Source organism: Anarhichas minor, unplaced genomic scaffold (genome assembly GCF_050575085.1).
Source record: "Anarhichas minor isolate MPS153535 unplaced genomic scaffold, ASM5057508v1 ptg000053l, whole genome shotgun sequence".
NCBI lineage: Eukaryota > Metazoa > Chordata > Actinopteri > Perciformes > Anarhichadidae > Anarhichas > Anarhichas minor.
The window spans coordinates 1,396,469-1,417,500 of NW_027466499.1; the positions used below are offsets into that span (position 1 = coordinate 1,396,469).

The following is a 21,032-nucleotide window of genomic DNA, read 5'->3' on the forward strand; positions in this document are numbered from 1 at the left end:
ATATTGTACAATTATTTTCTTTCTTAAGTTAAGTTAAGTTGTGCCCATGGTGCTTGGAAGATTTTTTTTTTACTGAATAAAAAGAAAGATAAAATTGTTTGTTTCAATGATTTTTTATAGTTGTTCACTGTTACGTCTTGTGGGTGAACACATTTAAACTTATGTGAACACATATACACAATTCAGTGTTAAAAATACACTTTCATGTCTCATAAAACAAAACTGTGATTGAACTGATTAACTCTATTAAAGAGTTAAAATATCAACACTGTCCAAAGTGTAAATTTCACTTGGAACCCGTGAGAATTATATAAATACCGGCATAGTGTTAAGTTACTGCTAAAAGCAGTTTGCTGTTCTTCTGTAATTATTAGGTGCCATTTCTATCACTGCAGGCCGTCCTGTGTCACATGACAATAGATGCATAGATTAGATAGACACTGCATAGATGTTGGCATTTATCTCCTTGTGTAAAGTCTGTTATTTTGCATGTTTAGAGGCAGCATTGCAGAAAAATACCAGAAGGCAATTAATGTGTTTATACATTGACTTCTTCAAGTATGAGTTTATTGTTATAATTTCCCACAAACCTTGTTACTTTCACCACCAGGTGTCCCTGTTGTATATTGTTTTTCATGGTTTTGTTCAAATGTGTTGTTATGATTTAGGTTTGATGTTTTACTTGGTTATTTTTGTAGCCCTTGACTAGTAATGTGCATCCTGAACCGAGTACATACTGTGATGTCAAGTTGTTGTTTCTTTGTGTATTTGAATAAAATGAATGAAATCACACATTTCTGTTTGAGTTGCTGAGGGAGCAGATGTTAAGAAAATGATCAGAAGGCAAATAATTGGTGATATTTTATCTTTTACAGAAACAAATAAATGTTTGAAACAATCACTTAAACAATATACCTGTTACATATGGAAAATATGGAAGGTAACTGAAGATTGGAATAATCATTTACGATTTCATATTGTAGTATGTAGTATTCTAGTGCTTTTATTTTGAAGGTAACATACCACGTATCAGCGGAACCGGATGTTCCTCCATTATCAACATGGCGCCTAACGTTGTTAGCAGCAACAGCGTCTCTTTGTTGTGCTGATAAAGTCTCAGTTAGCTCCATCAGAGTCTCTGTGTGTCTGGATAAACATGTCTGAATGGACTTTTAGCTCTTCACCTTTTTTTCTGGATGTTTTTCCTCTGACTCATCTCCCGGTAGCCTACAAAGCTATTGAAGTTAGCTTAGCATGCTAGCTGGAAACAGACCGACGGGGACGGAAGTGATCCACACAGCGCTAGTCAGAGTTTAATGAGAGCAAACGGTGTTTGTGACGCAGTTTGTGTGGTTGTGAGAACATGTCTAAAGTCCAAATGCTGAGATGTTTAGTCAACCAGCGACTAACTGCGGCTGCTGAAGAGATATTTGGTGTGTTTGAAAGAACGATAGCAGAGTACGAGGAGGAACTCTCTCGTTCAAAAGAGGAGAACGAGCGACAACGGAAACTACTGGATGGTGATTTCATCCCTCAGCTTCGGTTACACAGAGCAGGTTGGTTCTCTCACTCTGTTTTGAACATATAACAGAATACAAAATAATAATGCAAAAACAAGAAGACATCTTCACAGGCAACACGCCTCTCAAACAGTAACAAATAAGTTGTTTCCATCCATCTGGGTCACCCTGTTCACGTGTACCGAGTATCCTGTTCTGGTCTAGTCATGATCTACTTGACCATCTAGACCTGGGGCACTCATAGGCGGATCGCGGTTCGGGTCCGGACCCAGACGTCGTTGTATCCTGGACCCTGGACCTGTAAGCGATTGATAATTGAGAATCATAAAATGTTGACGCATCGCTTCTATTTTAACCGGCGCAGCTTTTCTAGCCTTTGCGGCACTTGTTCAGCGACCCATGAAACTCACCGACCAATGTTGTAAACCACACCACGTGATGCTGCTCAGCCAATTTAAATATGTGTTTTCGAATAAGCAACGCGGCTAGAGTGAGATTTACACACACGGGAGAGACGGGAAGAGGCCGAATAGTCAGAGAAGTAGTGAGTCGGATATTTCACCACAGTCTTTGACAGACTCTTTTATGTTCACTCTTCCCACAGACGGTTCAAAACCAGTACGTCTCATATGTTCAGAGACCGTGGCGATTATCAAAAGCTGCAATGTGAAGCGTCACTACGAGACAAAGCACAAATGTTTTAGACAAACGTACCCACTCAAATCCAAAATGAAGGCACACAAAAACAATAAACCTAAAAGCCCAATATGATCAGAATCCTAATTTATGTTATCACGGCCCAACGATAATGTAAACGGAGAGGAATAGAGCTGAAACAAGTGGTTTCAACAACCACAGATGAAGTCCCGGCACACAAATTTCTCTTATTAGACAATAAGAAAAATATAATATCGTGACTTTTTTAATGACATCACTTCACATCCGAATGAACTGAATTAAATGTTGCCGGGCAATGACAATTCAGTTATATTACTTCTACTAAAATAAAGTACTTTTATTTTAAGACTCAGATTTTTCTAAAGCTTTCTGTGATGTCTTTTATTTTGAAATGTAACCCTTATTCTTCTTGAAAACGAGGAAAGAATATTTATTTATTATTAGAGTATGTAGTATTCATAATGCATGCAGTTTAATTTGAAAACTGACGATAAATATTGTTGCGATATTGTTAAACTTACTTTATTTTATTTGACAGTCAGTTGTTGACCACGTACAGACGTTAATACAACTGTTAGACTACTTCAACATACAGTATATGTCACTAAATCATACATTACCGTGATGTTCCGGACCTTTGCATGAGGAAATTCTCTCTAACTGGACCTCGCTGAATTTTAAATTGAATACCTCTGATCTATAGTCTAGTCTCACTCAAATATCAAATATATAAATAAACTCAAATATAGGATTACAGGACAAAGTACTTGAGTACACAAGTAAATGATTATAGGATCATAGGACAACATTAAATATGCCACAGGGCCATGGCCATTTGGACAAGTTACACATTTTTATTTGCCATTGTACGACAGGGTTGCGCAACAAAATTTAGATTCCCAATTTACTATATTGGAATAGAAAAGATATGAAAGATGAATTAAGGAGTCTTACTGTCAGAGGAAAGAAGCTGTTCTGAAGTCTGGTGGTTCCTCAGCTGATTCTTCTGTATCTCTTTCTAGACGGCAGCAGGTGAACAGCTTGTGTCTGGGTGGGTTTTGTATTTGAATATCCCCTTATAGCACTTTGCAGGCACCTCATGTCACCAATATCACTGACGCTCAGTAGATGGTACCAATGACGTTCTGGGTGGTTTTAATCACCCGCTGTAGAGCCCTCCTGTCCTGTGCCGTACGCATCCCATAACAGTTTGTAATGTTTCCAGTCAGGAGGATTTCTATTGCTTCTCTGTAATAGTTAACAAGAACTTGGCACGGGAAAGTGTCCTTCTTAGGTTTCCATAAGAAATGCAGCGTTTATGAGCTTTCTTCACCAGGATGGAGACGTGAGAGGACCATGTCGGGTTGTTTGTGATGCTGATTCCCAGGAACTTAAAACTCTTCTCTCGCTCCACCTCAGCTCCATTGATGTAGACACGGTTGTGAGTCTTCACCTCCTTTATTCAATCAACAATCCGCTCCTTGGTTTTACTGACGTTGAGCAGCAGGTTGTTCTCTGAGCACCAGTCTGCAAGGTTGTATATTTCCTCTCTATATGAAGTCTCACTGCTGTTTGTAATCCGGCTGATGAAGTTTGTGTCATCTGCAGACTTCACAACAGAGTTCTCTTCATATTTCGGGTAGCAGTCGTGGGTGAACAACTTGAGCAGGAGGGGGCCGAGCGGTGCTCCGGTGTTCAACACCAGAGTGGAGGAAGGTTTGGCTGCCGATCCGAACAGCCTGGGGTCTGTTTGTAAGGAAGTCTAATAACCAGTTGCAGAGTGAGGTACTCAAGCCCAGAGTACTTAGTTTACCAATGAGTTTCATGAGGAAGATTGTGTTGAAGGCTGAGCTGAAAATCAACTAACAGCATTCTGATGTAGGTGGTTGTTGTTTTCCAGATGAGTGATGGCTGAGTGGAGAGCAGTAGAGACGGCATCCTCTATGGATCTGTTGGCTCCGTGTGCAAACTGGTTGAGGGTCCAGGCTGGCTGGGATGTTGTTTTTGATGTGCTGGAGAACCAGTTTCTCAAAGCACTTCATCAGAACGGGGGTGAGTGCCACAGGGAGGACGATAGTCATTTAGACCGCACACTGCAGACCTTGTAGTTAGAGGAACGATGGTGGCTGTCTTGAAGCAGGGGGTAACACTCTCCTGTGACAGTGATATGTTGAAAATACCAGTGATGACATCAGTTAGCTGGTTGGCACATGCTCCTAATACACGACCAGGGACGTTATCAAGCCCAGCCGCTTTACTCATTTTCACTCATCGGGGTTTTCCTCACATCCGTTGTGGATAATGACAGAGGCCGGTCCTCTTTGTGACATGTTCCAGGGTATTATCTGTCTCCCTGGTGGAATTTAGGTAAAACAGATCTCAGGTTTGTTTGACTTAAATCAACAGCTAAAATAAAAAATACCATCCGGTTGTTTTGTCATGTGTCTGCTGATGACCTCACACAATTCCTGTCGCGCATTCTTTGATTTTGCTTTGGGAGGAACAGCAGCAACAAGAACTCTGGTGAATTCTCTGGGCACATAATATGGACGGAATCTTTGCATTAAATATTCGACATCAGGGGAATATTGTCCATCAACTTTGACTACATTTGAGCACCAATAATCGTTGATGTAAACACACAGTTCACCTCCCTTCTTCTTACCGGAGTCTTGCATTATGTCGGCGTGGTATACAGTCTGTCCGACAAGTGCACTAGATTGATCATTATGGGGAAACCAGGTTTCTGTAAAGATGTGTGCACAACGGTCTCTGATCTCCCGTTGCTGCCTGAGTCTTATTTCATGCATCTTATTTTCCAGCAAACAGACATTAGCTAGGAGCAGGCTGGGTCGGGGAATAACTTTACGTTCAAGCTGTTTAGTCCTTATCCCGTCTCTCTTCCCCCTTTCCCTGGGCCAACCACACCGCTTCTGATGGCGTTGTGTTCGGGCGGTCTGGCTGAGTGGTTGGAAGATTTTTTGGGAGATGGAAGTCTCAAGAGCAGCTACACTTAATCCAATCCTTGTACTTTTTTTCCCCCGATGTTGATGAGTGTATTTTTGTCATAAATGTAGCGAAGTCTATGGGAGCTACCGGTTGCCTCTGCGTGCACCGTCGTTGCCATACGTCTCAGGGACGCTGCAGACCTTTTAGAAACGGGGTTGATGGTTGTTTGGAAGCAGGTAAGATCTTTCTCCTGTAAAGATTTAATGCAAATAACCACTATATACTACAATAACAAAGTAAAAGCACGATATTTAGAATATTTGATGGTTTACACTGACTTCGGGACACACTAAATCCTTTTTCATCACAGTGGTGAATTAAAAGTATGTAACCTTGTATACCAGCCACGACTGCTACCCCAAACATGAAGAGAACTCTGTTGTGTCAGTAAAATATTCAGCTTTTTTCCTCCGGCTGTGAAACTCCAAAAATCATCCTTTACATTTAAGTTTTCTACGGTTTTGTTATGTAGCGAAATGGGACTACAATCTGCATGTTGTACAATGATGATAAAAATAACCATGTAACTTGTAACCTTCTATAACAGGGGTATTCAATTAAAATTCCAAAAGGTCCAGATTGAGAAAATGTCCTTGTGTGAAGGTCCGAACATTACAATAATATTAACTTGTGCTATATCTATCTATCTATCTATCTATCTATCTATCTATCTATCTATCTATCTATCTATCTATCTATCTATCTATCTATCTATCTATCTATCTATCTATCTATCTATCTATCTATCTATCTATCTATATATATATATATATATATATAAATAATTATATTTTAACAATTATTATTCTCAGTTTTCAAATTCGGTGCGTTTCCTGCACCGCTGAACAAGTGCCGTAAAGGCTGAAAAAGCTGCGCCGGTTAAAATAGAAGCGCTCTGTCAAAATAAAATCGATTTTAGGTCCTGGGTCCGGATACAACGGCGTCTGGCTCCGGATCCGGACCGCGTTTTGCGGTCCGCCAATTGGCGACACCTGTTCTATAACAAAACCACAACAAAAACTGAAAATATGGTCGATATGGCTAATCGGCAATTGGTATCCGTGGCAATAAAATGTGGTCGGGGCATCTCTAAAAGTTATTATTATTATTATTATTATATTTCATCCATCCATCCAGTAGCTTCTGCTTATCCGGGGCCGGGCCGTGGGTGTAGCAGGCTTAAGAGGGTGTTCCAGCGACGCTTTCCAGCTCTTCCTGGGGAACCCCAAGGCGTTCCCAGGCCAGCCGAGATATGTAATCTCTCCAGCGTGTTCTGGGTCGACCCTGGGGTCTCTTACCAGTTGGACTTACCTTGAAAAAACTTTTTAAAGGAGAAGTCCAGGAGGCATCCTGATCAGATGCCCAAACCACCTCAGCTGTCCCCTTTCGACACAAAGGAGCAGCGGCTGTACTCCAAGCTCCCTCCGGATGTCTGAGCTCCTCACCCTATCTCTAAGGCTAAGCCCAGACATCTGGTGAAAGAAGATCATTTTTGCCACTTGGGTCACTATCCAAAGCTTATGACCACAGATGAGGGTCGGAACGTAGATGGACTGATAAATCGAGAGTTTCGCCTTACGGTTCAGCTCCCTCTTAACCACAACGTCCCGGTACAATTTCGCACCGAATCGCCTGTCCATCTCACGCTCAATTTTACCCTCTTGAACAAGACCCCGAGATATTTAAGCTCCCTTGCTTGGGCAGTGACTCACTTCCAACTGAGAGGGTGCAATCCACCATTTTTTGGCAGAGAACCATGGCCTCAGACTTGGAGGTACTGAGTCTCATCCCGACTGCTTCACACTCTGCTGCAAACAGCTCTAATGCGTATTGAAGGTCTGAAGTAGCCAATAAAACCACATCATATGCAATTTTGTGGATCCCCAACAGGAGACTCTCAACCCCCTGGCTGAGCCTTGAAATCATTCATGAAAATTACAAGCAGGATTGGTGAGAAGGGACAACCCTGGCGGAGGCCACGCACTGGAAATATTTTTGACTTTGTGCCGAGTATTCGGACACAGCTCTCACTTTGGTCATACAAGGACCATATGGCTAGTAGCAACTGTTCGGGAGAAGTTGAGCATTGTGATACCCGGATAATTGGAGAACACTCTCCGGTCGCCTATTTTTAAAATGGGAACCACCACCCCGGTCTGCCACTCCACAGGCACTGTCCCCGACCTCCATGCAACACTGAAGATGCATGCCACCCAAGACAGTCTAACAATGTCCAGAGCCTTCAGCGTTGAAGTCCCCCGCCAGAACTATAGAGTCCCCAGTTGGCGCCCTTTCCAGAACGCCACCCAGAGACTCCAAGAAGGTCGGTTACTCCGAGCTGCTGTTCCATGCATAGCCACAAACAAGTAAGACTCTTGCCCCATAGAGGGGACACTCATTTCTTGGGGAAAACTCCAACACAGCGGTGCTCAGCTGGGGGCTCGTGAGTATCCCCACTACCCCTCGACGCCTCTAACCCTGGGCAGCTCCGGAAAAGGATGGAGTCCAGCCCCTCTTTAGGAGTTTGGTTCCAGAACCAGTGCTATGCACGGAGGTGAGCCCAACTATATCTAGTTGGTACTGCTCCACCTCCCGCACCAGCTCTGGTTCGTTCCCCAACAGAGAGGTGCCATTCCACGTCCCCAGAGCTAGCCTGCCAGGGGTCGCCTGCCACCCGGCTCACATTGCACCCGGCCCCAATGTCTATCCCTGCGAGTGGTGGACCCACGGTGCGGCGGCTCCATTAAGTTTTTTCGGGCTGTGCCCGCCCGCGCCCCATGTGCCCAGGCCCGGCCACCAGACCCTTGCCGGCGACCTCTCCTCCCAAGTCTGGTTCCAGAAGGGGGCCCCAGTATCCTTTTTCCTGCTTTCCTATTTTTTCTGCTGATCCAAACGATGATAAGAATGGAGCCAAGTTATGCTATCTGTTGTTCCTATAGCAAAGGGGTCAAACTCTTCAAATATACTGAAATAACCATACCGAATACCGTAATTCCTAAGTCAAGGTACTAAAGAATGAATTAGCTCAGTGGATATAGTTTATGACGATAATTAATACTTAATTAATAATTAATTGAATTAATTAGCTATATTAGAAAGAAATCTCTGTAACGTCTCTGTGTGTTTACTGTTTTCCTGCAGACGTCCAGCAGCTGTTGGTGGTTAAAGAAGAGAAGCAGGAGTGGAGCTCCAGTCTGGACCAAGAGGACCCAGAGCCCCCACACATTAAAGAGGAACAGGAGGAACTCTGGACCAGTCAGGAGGGAGAGCAGCTTCAAGGTCTGGAGGAGGCTGATATCAAGTTCCCATTCACTTTATTCACTGTGAAGAGTGAAGATGATGAAGAGGAAGCTCAGTCTTCACAGTTTCATCAAAGACAAACTGAACAGATGGAAACAGAAGCTGATGGAGAGGACTGTGGAGGACCAGAACCAGACAGGAACTCAGATCCAGATACACATTTACAACCACATACTTACGACAAGACTGGAGACTCTTCTGAACCTGAGACTGAACACAGTGATGATTGGATGGAGACCAGAGAACCTGAGTCAGGTTTAAACGCTTTAAAAAATTATGAAGTTTCTGTCAGTGATTCAAGATGTAGTACAAATGAGAAACCATTTAGCTGCTCTGTGTGTGGGAAAACATTTGGCTTCAGGGGAAATTTGAAGAGTCACATCAAATGTCATACAGGAGAAAAACCCTTCAGCTGCTCAGTCTGTGAGAAGTCTTATACACAGAGTAGGCATTTACAGAGACACATGAGAACTCACACAGGAGAGAAACCTTTCAGCTGCTCAGTGTGTGATAGAAGTTTCATTGAAAGTGGAGATCTGAAGAGACACATAAGAACTCATACAGGAGAGAAACCTTTCAGCTGCTCAGTGTGCGGTAAAGGTTTCAGTAGTAGTGGAGATCTGAAGAGACACATAAGAACTCATACAGGAGAGAGACCTTTCAGCTGCTCAGTGTGTGGTAAAGCTTGCATGATTAGTGGAGAGCTGAAGAGACACATGGTAACTCACACAGGAGAGAAACCTTTCAGCTGCTCAGTGTGTGATAAAGGTTTCATTGTAAATCGAGAGCTAAATAGACACATGAGAACTCACACGGGAGAAAAACCGGTCAGTTGCTCAGTGTGTGGTGAAGGTTTCAGCGAGAGTTTAGAGCTAAATAGACACAAGCTAACTCACATAGGAGAGAAACCATTTAGCTGCTCTGATTGTGGGAAAACATTTGGCAAGAGTGGATCTCTGAAGAGACACATGATGACTCACACAGGAGAAAAACCTTTCAGTTGCCCAATGTGTGGTAAAGGTTTCATTGAAAATGGACATCTGAAGAGACACGTGAGAATCCACACAGGAGAGAAACCTTTCAGCTGCTCTGTGTGCGAGAAAGGTTTCATTGACAGTGGAGATCTGAAGAAGCACATGCGAACTCACACAGGAGAAAAGCCTTACTGCTGCTCAGTATGTGACACATCGTTTACACATAGTAAAACTTTACAGTCACACATGATGATCCACACGAGAGAGAAACCTTTCAGTTGCTCAGTTTGTGATAAAAAATATGTGCGCAATGCAGATCTGAAGGTACACATGAAAACTCATACAGAAGAGAGCCCACTCTAGTAGTTCTGTTTTCAGTTTTACACAAAACTAAATCTCTCACAGAGGGGAGGAACCATTTAGTTCGACAGTTTCTAGTAAGAATTTTACAGAAATAGCAACTATGACACACGTCAGTTGCAGTGTTTGTGTCACATCCACTGACTTTCCTCTGGCCTCTTGTTGGAAGAGAAGTTTCTCGCTGCACCATTTTCACGCTGGCGTACGCCTGTAAAGTGCCGAGTAGTCGGAAGTCGGCATGCCCGCCGCAAACACATGGCCGATACAAACGCAACAGAATATTTGGTAGGTTCTGAATTTCAGAAACGTTTAAACTGAATGTAGTTGTCCAGTGTAAAAGTAATAAAGTTTATGGATGAGTATTGTTAGGATTTTATTGATACAAGTGCTCTTATCCAAAACTGGTTATCGGTTCGGTTCCTTATCGACACTCTTATCAGTTATTTTTGATTATATTGTGAGAGAAAAAGGACAATTTGTTCTGAAAAAAATCGGCATTGCTTTATTATTCTTATATGAAAACAAATAGTTTTTCTTGAGCAGTAAAACAAAAAGTTCCAAAATCTTTTAAATACATTCTCAGTTAAACAATTACCTAAGTAATTATCTTTCATTTATGATCCTGTTCTTGTGATCAAACTCCGTATGACGTCACTAACGTTACCTGCAGTGTTGACATCACTAACATTACCCGACGGCTGCTCCACAAACACATTGATGTTCTGCTTGTTGGTCACATGTTGTGATAAACTTACTTGTGAGGGTTTTATTGTGTTTGAGACGACCAGAGTTCTACAATGTTTTCTTCTCTCTGATCATGATGTGAGTCTCACGCTGTACTGAGCCGGAGACAAAGAGACAGAGAGAGGACGTTTGAGACGAGGCCGTCTCACTCCAGAACTAAGAAAGTACCGATAGCAGAACCGATAACTCTGGACCGCATCAATACTCTGGGTTTTTACTCATTTAGAACCAGTTCAACTGGGTTTCGAGCCATAATAAGGTTAAACATTTGAAATCATTAATCGCATTTTTCAATATCGCATTGTATTTTATATGCAGCTGAAAATCAACGTGTCCCCAGTGTCCGCTCCAGTGGCCCAGTTGGTAATGCGCCTCATGGTATGTGTTGTATGTGTTGTAATATTTGATCAACTGCTAGCAGGGCACAATAGCATCCTGCTGCAGAGCTCCAGAATCGGGTACCTCTGTTGCTGGGATCCATCTCCCATCATGCTTCAACATCGCTGATACCATTATGTACCATTTGTAACGTAGCATGCAAGTTAAGGCTGCTGAACTGCTTTTATTTCCTTTTTGCACAGGAGATGATAAATGAGTGATACATTAGAATGTAGTTTATCTGGTGATAAGTTGATGTTTTGACAGATCTGATTTTATATGATAATTTCATGTACTTCTCAAGACTTTTATATTCTGTATATTGATCTGTTGGGAGCATATTTACTACATAGACAAGTGAAAACTCTTCCCCCACACTGACCCTCTTACTCAATTATATATTCATGATTGTTTATTAATATGTGGTGAGACGCAAGGAGCAGTCTATGCACCGATGTCCACAGGTTGGCAGCCCTGTTATACATTTAACTGTCTAATAAAAACATAAATCTTATTTCAACATCCAGCAAAACAATTTGTCAGCAACAAAAACAGATGAAATATTTGATTTATACCCCGAGACCCAGCCTTTTTTCTTCCATATGAAACTTAAAGTCAAACAAACTATCATCACATTTTGAATTTTGTTTGTTTTCTCAGAGCTGTGAAGATGTTATAAAATGTGAACTATATTATTATAAATATTTTAAACTTAGAGAACTTAAATAAAGGCAACACAAAAACTGAAAGAGCTTCCTCATTTATTCCAGATGTTTCTTTAATCTCTACTTGCACTTAAAAATCTTCAGAAATAACTTATTTGGTTCTTATGTTGAGAAATGTTTTGAGACTTTTGTTTCCAAGTTAGTGAGAAATAACTTAAATTTGACGATGACATATTTTTTATAACAATGCCCTATATGCGTCTAGTCTGCCATAAAACACAGAAAAATATTATTTTTATAAGTGCAAGGGCTTTTATTTTGAAGGGCTACCCAGCAAGCTGCAACGAAGAGGAAGAGCATTTATATATGTAAATAAAAAAACAATATATATATATATATATATATACAGTTTATATATAAATATACTCTGTTAAGCGTCCAGTTATTTCCTTCTGCCTAAATGTAATGATACATTTTAACATTTTTAAATGATAAGAAAATAATTTACAGTAAATAATTATACGCTATATAATTATCATAACAATTATTATAATATAATAATAGTTATTGTTATATAATAATAATATTGTCTTCAAATGTCAAAACTGCCATATAGCTCTGATATTCCAGTCCAGTAGAGAGCAGCATGCACTTCCAACGTTGCTTTGTAGTCCGCCATTAACATATAGAAGAAGAAGTCGTAGTGTTAATAGCAGTAGTAGAAGAAGAAGAAGCGGTTCGTTCCTCCTTGTTGTAAACCGGTTTCCCTCGTGAGTTCTCCTTCCATCACACAGTTCATCAGATTAAAACAAACAACCGGAGTGAACCACCAGAGCCCGCATGTGTCTGTTTAAGTGGACTTTGTACAAAGTTTTACCTCAGACTCATCTCTGTTAGCCACCAATGCTAAACGAAGCTAGCGTAGCGTGCTAGCAGGAAATAGACGGAGACGGACCTACACAGCGCTAGTCGGAGTCTCTGTTCGATAGAAACTAAACTGTGTTTTTCATCGACCCACAAAGTCCACATGAACCTGTCTGAGTGGACTCTGTGTTGTCTCGCTTCATTTAAAACGTCCGGATTGTCTCCTGGTGTCCTACGGAGCTAATGAGGTTAGCATGCTAGCAGGAAGTAGACGGACCCGAGCAACAAGCGCAGGTCAGAGTGAGAACATGTCTAAAGTCCAAATGCTGAGATGTTTAGTCAACCAGCGACTAACTGCGGCTGCTGAAGAGATATTTGGTGTGTTTGAAAGAACGATAGCAGAGTACGAGGAGGAACTCTCTCGTTCAAAAGAGGAGAACGAGCGACAACGGAAACTACTGGACGCTGTTTTCATCCCTCAGCTTCGGTTACACAGAGCAGGTTGGTTCTCTTTGTTTTATTATCACTTTGAACTGCTGACAAACCAGAGAGGAAAGAAGTATTCACATCGTGCACTGAAGTATTCAGTGCATGATGATGATTTCTCCTTGTTTCTGGTATCATTAAAACAGACGACTACTAGTGTCAGATAGAACCCCCGAATATCTACCATCGACATGCAGGTGTGAACATCAACTTTTCCTATATACTGATGACATCATTTTATTTCCAACCAGTATGCAACAATAAACAACTAATAAGGTCCTTATCTTTTGTCCATAAATACATTAAAAAAGGCGGGTGTGTACTCTCTGTACCCACATGTGTATTGTGGTTGAGAGAAATGGCAAACATTACATCTGGAGAGACTTAAACTTTATAATCAAGATGGAGGACGTGTGTTCCAAAAGATCTGGGATCTATGTATATAGTATTTTGTCCCTGATGCTTAGACCTGGTGGAAACTCTGCATTATTGCAAAAGCAGGATTTGACTGTTGTAGTTGGTTTAAGGTTGGAGCTTGTTTTGAACTAATGATTAATGAATAAGTGTCATGAAATACTGATTTCTAAGATGTGTGTATGTATTTCATTATCCGCCACAGACGTCGAGCAGATGTTGGTGGTTAATGAAGAGCAGCAGGAGTGGAGCTCCAGTCTGAACCAGGAGGACCCAGAGCCCCCACACATTAAAGAGGACCAGGAGGACCCAGAGCCCCCACACATTAAAGAGAAACAGGAGGACCCAGAGCCCCCACACATTAAAGAGGAACAGGAGGACCCAGAGCCCCCACACATTAAAGAGGAACAGGAGGACCCAGAGCCTCCACACATTAAAGAGGAACAGGAGGACCTCCGGACCAGTCAGGAGGGAGAGCAGCTTCAAGGTCTGGAGGAGGCTGATATCAAGTTCTCATTCACTGTGAAGAGTGAAGATGCTGAAGAGAAAGCTCAGTCCTCACAGCTTTATCAAAGACAAACTGAACAGATGGAAACAGAAGCTGATGGAGAGGACTATGGAGGACCAGAACCAGATGAGAACTCGGATCCAGATAGTCCTTTACAACCAGCTGCTGATGACGAGACGTCACCTTCCTCTGAATGTGAGACTGATGACAGTAGAGATTGGGAGGAGACTAAGAAACCTAAAACAATGAAGTACCTAGAAGTGATACGGACTGTAATACTGGAAAAACATCAATCAGCTCCTCTGAATGTGCTGGAAGCTTTGACAACAAGAGAAATCTGAAGAAACACACTAAGTCCAAAACAGGAGTGAAACCATTTAGTTGCTCCGTTTGTGGTAAAACATTCAAGAAAAGGTCGGGTTTGATCGCACACTTAAGAATTCATACAGGAGAAAAACCTTTCACCTGCTCGGTTTGTAAAAAAACGTTTAAAAGCAAAGGGGAGGTTGAGACCCACCAAAGAATTCACACGGGGGAGAAACCATTTAGTTGTTCATTTTGTGGTTAAAAAATGCACGCAACAAAGTAATCTGAGAAAACACTTAATTGTTCACACGGGGGAGAAACCATTTAGTTGTTCAGTTTGTAATAAAACATTTACGCAATGAAGTAATCTGAAAAAACACATGACTGTCCACACGGGGGAGAAACCATTTAGTTGTTCAGTTTGTAGTAAAACATTTACGCAACAAAACAATCTGAGAAAACACCCGTGTGTCGACGACGGGGAGAAAACATTTACTTGCGGCGTTTGCGAAACAAGATTCACTCGGCTCGTTCTTTTAAAAAAACAAGTGTGTGCAGCAGAAATAAGTGAAGCTGCATGACGCTAAATTCTGCGTTTATTTGTCTTTACTTTGTTTTGTCTTTGGCGCTGTGCTTTTTGGTTTTACTTGCATTCATTGATTGTATTGTAATGCATCTTTTGTCCCATATACAGTAATTAAACATTTTTGTAATGTGATTTATAAATAAAACTGCTTGACTTAACTTGTTACGTACTGCGTTAAGCATGTTGTCTCATTTCCAGTTATCGGTGTTACTGGTAGCTTATTTTAGCTGCTTTAGCTCAACCCAATTAATTTATAGACCTAATTGCAGTGGCAAATTACCTGCTTTACCTTTAAACTATATACATGCATGTTGGCAACTTTCTCGCTAATTCCTACGGCTGTTAACGCTGTATAAATTTCTGCTAGCTTCCGTACTTTAGCGTAGCAGTTAGCTGTTACTCTGTAAAATGTTTCGCCACTCCTATGCCTCCTATTGGCGATGATGGTACATGTAATAAATGAAGCGTGTGTGCTGTTTCGGAAGCGACGCTTAGTCAATTTGGAAGCGTCAATTGTTGTAGCTGTAGTTAACCAGCCACCAGTAGCCGGGTCAGGGGGCGACTCCTCTGGTTGTATAGAAGTCTATGAGAAAATGACTCTACTTCTCTCTTGATTTATTACCTCAGTAAACATTGTAAACATGAGTTCATGGTCTCAATCTCTAGTTTCAAGTCTTCTTCAATACAGCATGATGTTCATTTAGTACATTATGGTCCATTTAGAGTCAAACAGACCATAAAGCAGGGGATGCTTTAGGGCGGGGCTACACGGTGATTGACAGGTCTCTATCAGAGATGTATAAGTACCAAATATTGTCATTTCACTTCATTGGTTGCAAAATGTCCAAAATGACAGCCGTAATCCAAGATGGCGCCGATCCAAATTGCCAAACCCGAGGCTTTAAGAAGTCCACAAACCAATGGGTGACATCACCATGACATTTTACCACCGTTCTACAGAAAGTAGAATCGGATCAGCACAAAAGTTTAAAAAAAGAGCAAATATAACTTTTACGGATCCCCGATCATGTGTTTTTTGCAGCCGATACTACTTGCCGATCATCGCTGATCCATATTGTTGTTTGATTACAGCAGCTGGTCTACAAGGCTCAAGAATATTATTTTTTTTGCCACCGTCTCAAAAATAATTTCAAACACTCTGAAGTCAGTAAACTATCAAACATTAAATATTATCCTTTTATTTCGTTATTGTAATTTATAGTTGTTTTTTTGCAAAAACACAAAAATAAAAGAACGTATTTTTATGGATTAAAATAAATTGTCTTAATGGTGTATCATTAGAGCTATTGTAAACAGGTCATAATTAATCTCGAACATCTAATTTATATTAATGTGAAAACATCTGGATCCACCAACAACACGACTAAATACACAAACATTCATTCAATCGGTCCAGTTTCCGGCAACAGACGTCATATCTCAATATGCTAGTTTTAATATAGGATCACACATAATACATGTAGAAAATAAAAGATCAAATTTATGAAATTCATAAGATTAACATTATTTCATTATTTGCCATAATATCCAAATACAAAGAAAGGCAAAATCCAGCAACAATCAAAAAAACTCTTGAACCTTCAGACAGTTGACTGCAAATCAAGATCTCATCATCGTGTGTTATTTCAAAGACAAAGTCAATTATTTAGTTGTTCAAACTTTAAATGCATTCATAACATATTTCCATCTATTTACTGAAATGTAAAACTTAGTTTAACCTTTCCTCAAAGGCACTGTGTAAAGTATGTCACTTTTAATTTTATGTTTAAAATCAAAGTGAGTTAAATTACTCCCCCAGGTGTCCCCCAGATGTCCCCCAGATGTCCCCCAGGTGGCAGCAGCGCCTCACTGAACAATTCACCTTTTTTCCTAAAGACATTTCAGGGTTTTTTTGTGGCATTTATCAGTTTCTGTTAAAAAACAAACAAAAAACATTTATACAAAAATGAAGATTTATCAACAGGCACAACAAACCCTTTAAAAAGTCCTTTATGTGTCCAATAAATCAAGATTATTTGTTCATAAATAATGCCATGAAGTAAAACTATAATATTGTAGGTTTAGTAATGTGTTGATTAATAGACACATTAAGTGATTTTTATGAAAGGGTTACTAATGTGAAAACATTACATTTCATGAATCTTGACAACAAAAAACCTGCTCACTCATTTTTTTGTTCTTTGTTTTTACTGAAAATAGGACCCCTCATTAAAATACAAAATGACGTTTTATATATATATATTATTAACAGCTTCAACTTGTGAGTAAAATAGAAACTTAAATATTAACTGGAATGCAAATAATTCATTGAAAATCACATGACTGCACCATCATTCTTAGCGATGACGTGTGTGAAGGTGTGTGTGTGTGTGAAGGTGTGTGTGTGTGTGTGTGTGTGTGTGTGTGTGTGGGTGTGGGTGTGTTCACCTTGTCTCGGTGTGTCTCTCTAAAAGCAGCAGGTACTGCCGCATTTTCGTCTCCGTCTGTTGGAATAAAGACTTGAAGAACCGCTCGTGATGGATCTGTTCGCCTTTAAGACGCTTCCGTTTCTGCTCTCTTTTATCGGTAAGAAGAAGAATTAAAAGCACTCCGTTTGTGAGATAGATCGATTATTCATGTGTTTTATTTTTTTATTTAATTCATGTTCTCACTGCGTTTCCATCGTGTGTGTTCATGGAAATATGGCGCCCTGGGTGTAGCCTGTTGGAACTCATGCTACAATAATGTAAAGTAATGTATTTTATTCCCTGTAACGAAAATAATAGTATCATTTTATTCCTATATGGTATCAACAGCTACATGTATTTCCCCCCCAAGTTCCTGTTGAACTGCTTCACCAGGTCAAAGGCACCACAGTTCTTATTCAACTCCAAAATCTAACTCGCTGTATCCCTGCATCATTGTACTTCCCTGTATTTACTTCCTCCTTATATTTAACACAAGAAGAACGAATGCTTCACAGATCTAACTTTTACTTTTTTTCTCTCCTGACTTCAGGATTCTGTGGCGGAGAAAGCGTCCTGCCGCCGGGTCCGATCGACGCAAATGTGGGGAAAACTGTGACTCTAAAGACGCTGGTGGACAAGCCAGACTACATAGCTATAGTCTGGAATTACAGCGACGGCAAAAACTCGGTTAATATTGTTACCATGGGTAAAGACTCCGTTAACGTGGACAAGGCTTACGAGGGAAGAGTGACGTTAAACATGACCAACGGCTACCTGACCATCGGGCCCCTGACGGCGGCGGACAGCGGAGATTACAGCATCAACATCGTAGCAACTGGAACCCGGACCGGAGAAATAAAACTCCGAGTTCTGGGTAAGTAAACAAAAACAATACAAATATGAAATACTACACCCATGCCTGAAAACAATCCAGAAAAAAATGCTTCAAACATATTTTTTGATTCTCGCAACGTCTCTGTGAAGCAATGGCAATTGAAATGACAGTATTTCATAAACTCTTGGGTGTAGTCCTTTTTAAGGGGCTTCTCTACTACTGATCACTGCTGCCTGGACTACATCTATGCTCTCAGAGATCCAGATCAAAGCGTTTCCATTCGTGGTTTTTGGGGGTTCACAGTGTGTCACTCAAAACGAGTCCACGTACAAGCGAATTTCTAACGCAATCGGGAAGCCACACCTGTTAACCGGTTTGGCGTCGATGGAGTGCAGGTAACCCTGCCTGCCGCTCCCACACAGCGTAGGGACTATGTTTCTTGGCGGAGGGAACATTTGTTTAGTCTACAACTGAAGTATGTGAGTTCCTTTCTACAAGGTGATGCTGTGTTTATTTAAAGTGGTGCCATTCTTTATAACATCACCATGCAGTAGTGCCGCCTGTGTTCCAGTTTAATACGTTTCTCCTGTTGGAGGAGTTGTGACTTCATGGTCTGATCCAGCAGCAGCCTCCTGCACTGGCTCCTTAGGGTGCGGCTCTTACTGCTGTACTTGAATTACATTACAGTCTTTTGTTTTGTGCTTTGTTTAAAGTTGTCCCCTCAGTGCTTCACTATTGTACAGTCCTCACATGTCGCTTTAAAACTCACACACACACACACACACACACACACACACACACACACACACACACACACAGTAATTATGAATGCAGTTTTTCTCTGTTAAAAAGCCTTTTTGTTGCACAAACATACTTTTTATTTGCTGTATGCTGCAGCTGTTCTTAAAATGTATTGCTAGTGCTAACGCTAGCTTGGCACAAACCATGAAGGATCTGCTACCTAACAGTTAAAAGAACAGTTTAAATAAATGTCAAAAAGCTGACATCTGAAAACCAGCAAGTGTTTGATTCTTGTTCTTAAAAAAACCGGATGAAAGGATCAATCATCCGAACAGTTGATTGTCTGTTTGCTCCACTTATTGTCGGAGCTTTACTCCGCTCTGTTTACAGTGAATACGATCAGTCAGTGGACTTGATGCCACAGTCCGCTCTGGTAACATAAACGTCTCCTTTAGGGCCTTGTGTCAACGACGTGATGTCGGTTTGAATCTTTGTTTATCAAAGGATTGGTCGGCAGTTTTCCCAGCATTCCCTTAGACTCCCCATTCATTCGTTTTCCACACACTGGTTTTACCAGTAGAGCCACACTCAAAAACAAAACCAACAATGTCTCCGTGTTGGTTTGTCCTCGTTTGCATCAAAGTAAATTTGACCCTCAACGTTGGGACAATTAAAAAAACCCAACAACCTCCACAGTGACGACTCCCTGCAGTCAGAACTGGTTACCACTCCCTCACGTTGTTCCCACGCACCTATACAGTTGCATAATCGTTAATAAAGAAAAATACAATTCAAGAAAAGCAGCTCCAGGATAATAGAGAACGAGTCCAGCAGGTCTAGTTGGTGCCGTTTCTCTGCCGTCTTTCATTCGGATGTTGATTTCAGAGCACAGTAGAGATACTGTGGAGAGGAACCGGCCTCTGGGGAGAGCAGCTTATTAAACCCTCCACCCACCCTAATGTTGAACCATTAACTGCTCATTTGTAAGAGGATTCCTCGTATAAGAATCCACCCTGAAACACGTGCAGAGTCGTTAGAATCTGTCAGTTTAGCTGCTGTGTTTGGGTCCGTTTTGTTTTGTCGTTCAGGTTTTAAATATAGATGGTTTCATTTAACATCACGCACAAAATAATCAATAATGAAACATGTTTGTTCCTGAGAATAAGAGAACGTCACCCTAACTGTGCTGCTCCGTCTGTTAGGGTACCATCAGATTCATTTAGATGTTCCTCCTGGTTTTCCTCCCCACAGAGCCGGTGTCTAACGTGCTCATCAAGTCCAACCTGCCCGAGGCCATCGAGCACAACAGCACCGTGATCCTGACCTGCTCCGCCAAAGGCTCCTCCCTCGATTTCACCTGGACCAAGGGCGACGTGCCCATCGCAGCCGACAAACGGATCACAGTGAAAGACGTCAGTTTAGACGGAGTTCATTCATTCGTTCATCTGTTGTGTATTTGTCTGTTTTCATGCATTCATTTTAATTAAATTAAGGTCACATTTTATGATATATATGAAGCAGATTTTCACTCATGCATTTTCCCATATTAACTTAATGATACTTAAGTTCCATGTACGGACGAACATGTGAAAGATGTTTGCACTGTTTTTAAATCAAAAATCGTCTTTTTTGCTTATTAGTTCATTTGTAAATTTTAAAGCCTGATATTTTAAACGAATGTATAACTGATGTTCCTTCTCCTCTGGACTGAACCTCAGGAGGAACTGTCCAGTACTCTGACCATCACGGATGTCCTCAGGACCGACCTGGTGGGTCCCATCTTCTGCACCGCCGCCAACAAGCTGCAGTTTGAGAAGAGCGCCCCCTTCAACCTTACAGTCTACTGTGAGTACTGCACCTACACGGCTGTTTTTCTTTTTTTTACCTGTCCGGTAACCCCGCCCACACGGGATCTACTTTTCTTAGCGTTTACATTTTTTGTTTTGCGTGGCTGTAGACTGAAGCTGGACCGAAACCTGAAAAACCTCTGAGAGGCTTGGATACCAGATAGTAACTAAACATGTCGATCAGTGTAAACATCTGAAGTCCTTTACATGTTGACCTGTGGCTCAAACAGTCAGAGGATCGGCGGTTCGATCCCAAATTGCTCCCGCAGGTGTGTGAATGACATGTAGAGTAAAAGCTCTGTACAAGTACAAGTCTATTTACCGTTTACACAGGAGAACGAATAAACAA

General features: G+C 41.2%; 3 protein-coding genes across 7 annotated transcripts in view; all 3 read left to right on the top strand.

The window, feature by feature from the left end:
* Positions 1–1,095: 1,095 nt before the first annotated feature.
* On the top strand, positions 1,096–11,712 carry LOC142931638 (uncharacterized). 5 transcript variants are annotated; one of them, XM_076075652.1, is made up of 2 exons: positions 1,096–1,556; positions 8,349–11,712. In XM_076075652.1, the coding sequence occupies exons 1-2, from the start codon at positions 1,364–1,366 to the stop codon at positions 9,842–9,844; spliced, it is 1,689 nt and encodes a 562-aa protein (XP_075931767.1). In that variant the 5' UTR covers positions 1,096–1,363; the 3' UTR covers positions 9,845–11,712. The 5 variants fall into 5 exon arrangements, 1 of the variants encoding a protein (XP_075931767.1); XR_012947391.1 differs by having other exon boundaries at positions 1,435–1,556; positions 6,345–8,441; XR_012947392.1 differs by having other exon boundaries at positions 1,443–1,556; positions 6,539–8,441.
* Positions 11,713–12,324: 612 nt separating this feature from the next.
* On the top strand, positions 12,325–14,387 carry LOC142931644 (uncharacterized). Its single transcript, XM_076075666.1, has 2 exons — positions 12,325–12,993; positions 13,598–14,387. Exons 1-2 carry the CDS (start codon positions 12,747–12,749, stop codon positions 14,239–14,241), a joined length of 891 nt encoding a protein of 296 aa, XP_075931781.1. The 5' UTR covers positions 12,325–12,746; the 3' UTR covers positions 14,242–14,387.
* Positions 14,388–17,329: 2,942 nt separating this feature from the next.
* Positions 17,330–21,032, top strand: part of LOC142931630 (cell adhesion molecule CEACAM5-like) — a 22,127-nt gene continuing 18,424 nt past the window's right edge. Inside the window, exons 1-4 of the mRNA XM_076075629.1 lie at positions 17,330–17,378; positions 17,811–18,134; positions 20,088–20,248; positions 20,555–20,681. Coding sequence (XP_075931744.1) covers positions 17,330–17,378; positions 17,811–18,134; positions 20,088–20,248; positions 20,555–20,681 — 661 coding nt within the window. The remainder of the gene's footprint in view (positions 17,379–17,810; positions 18,135–20,087; positions 20,249–20,554; positions 20,682–21,032) is intronic.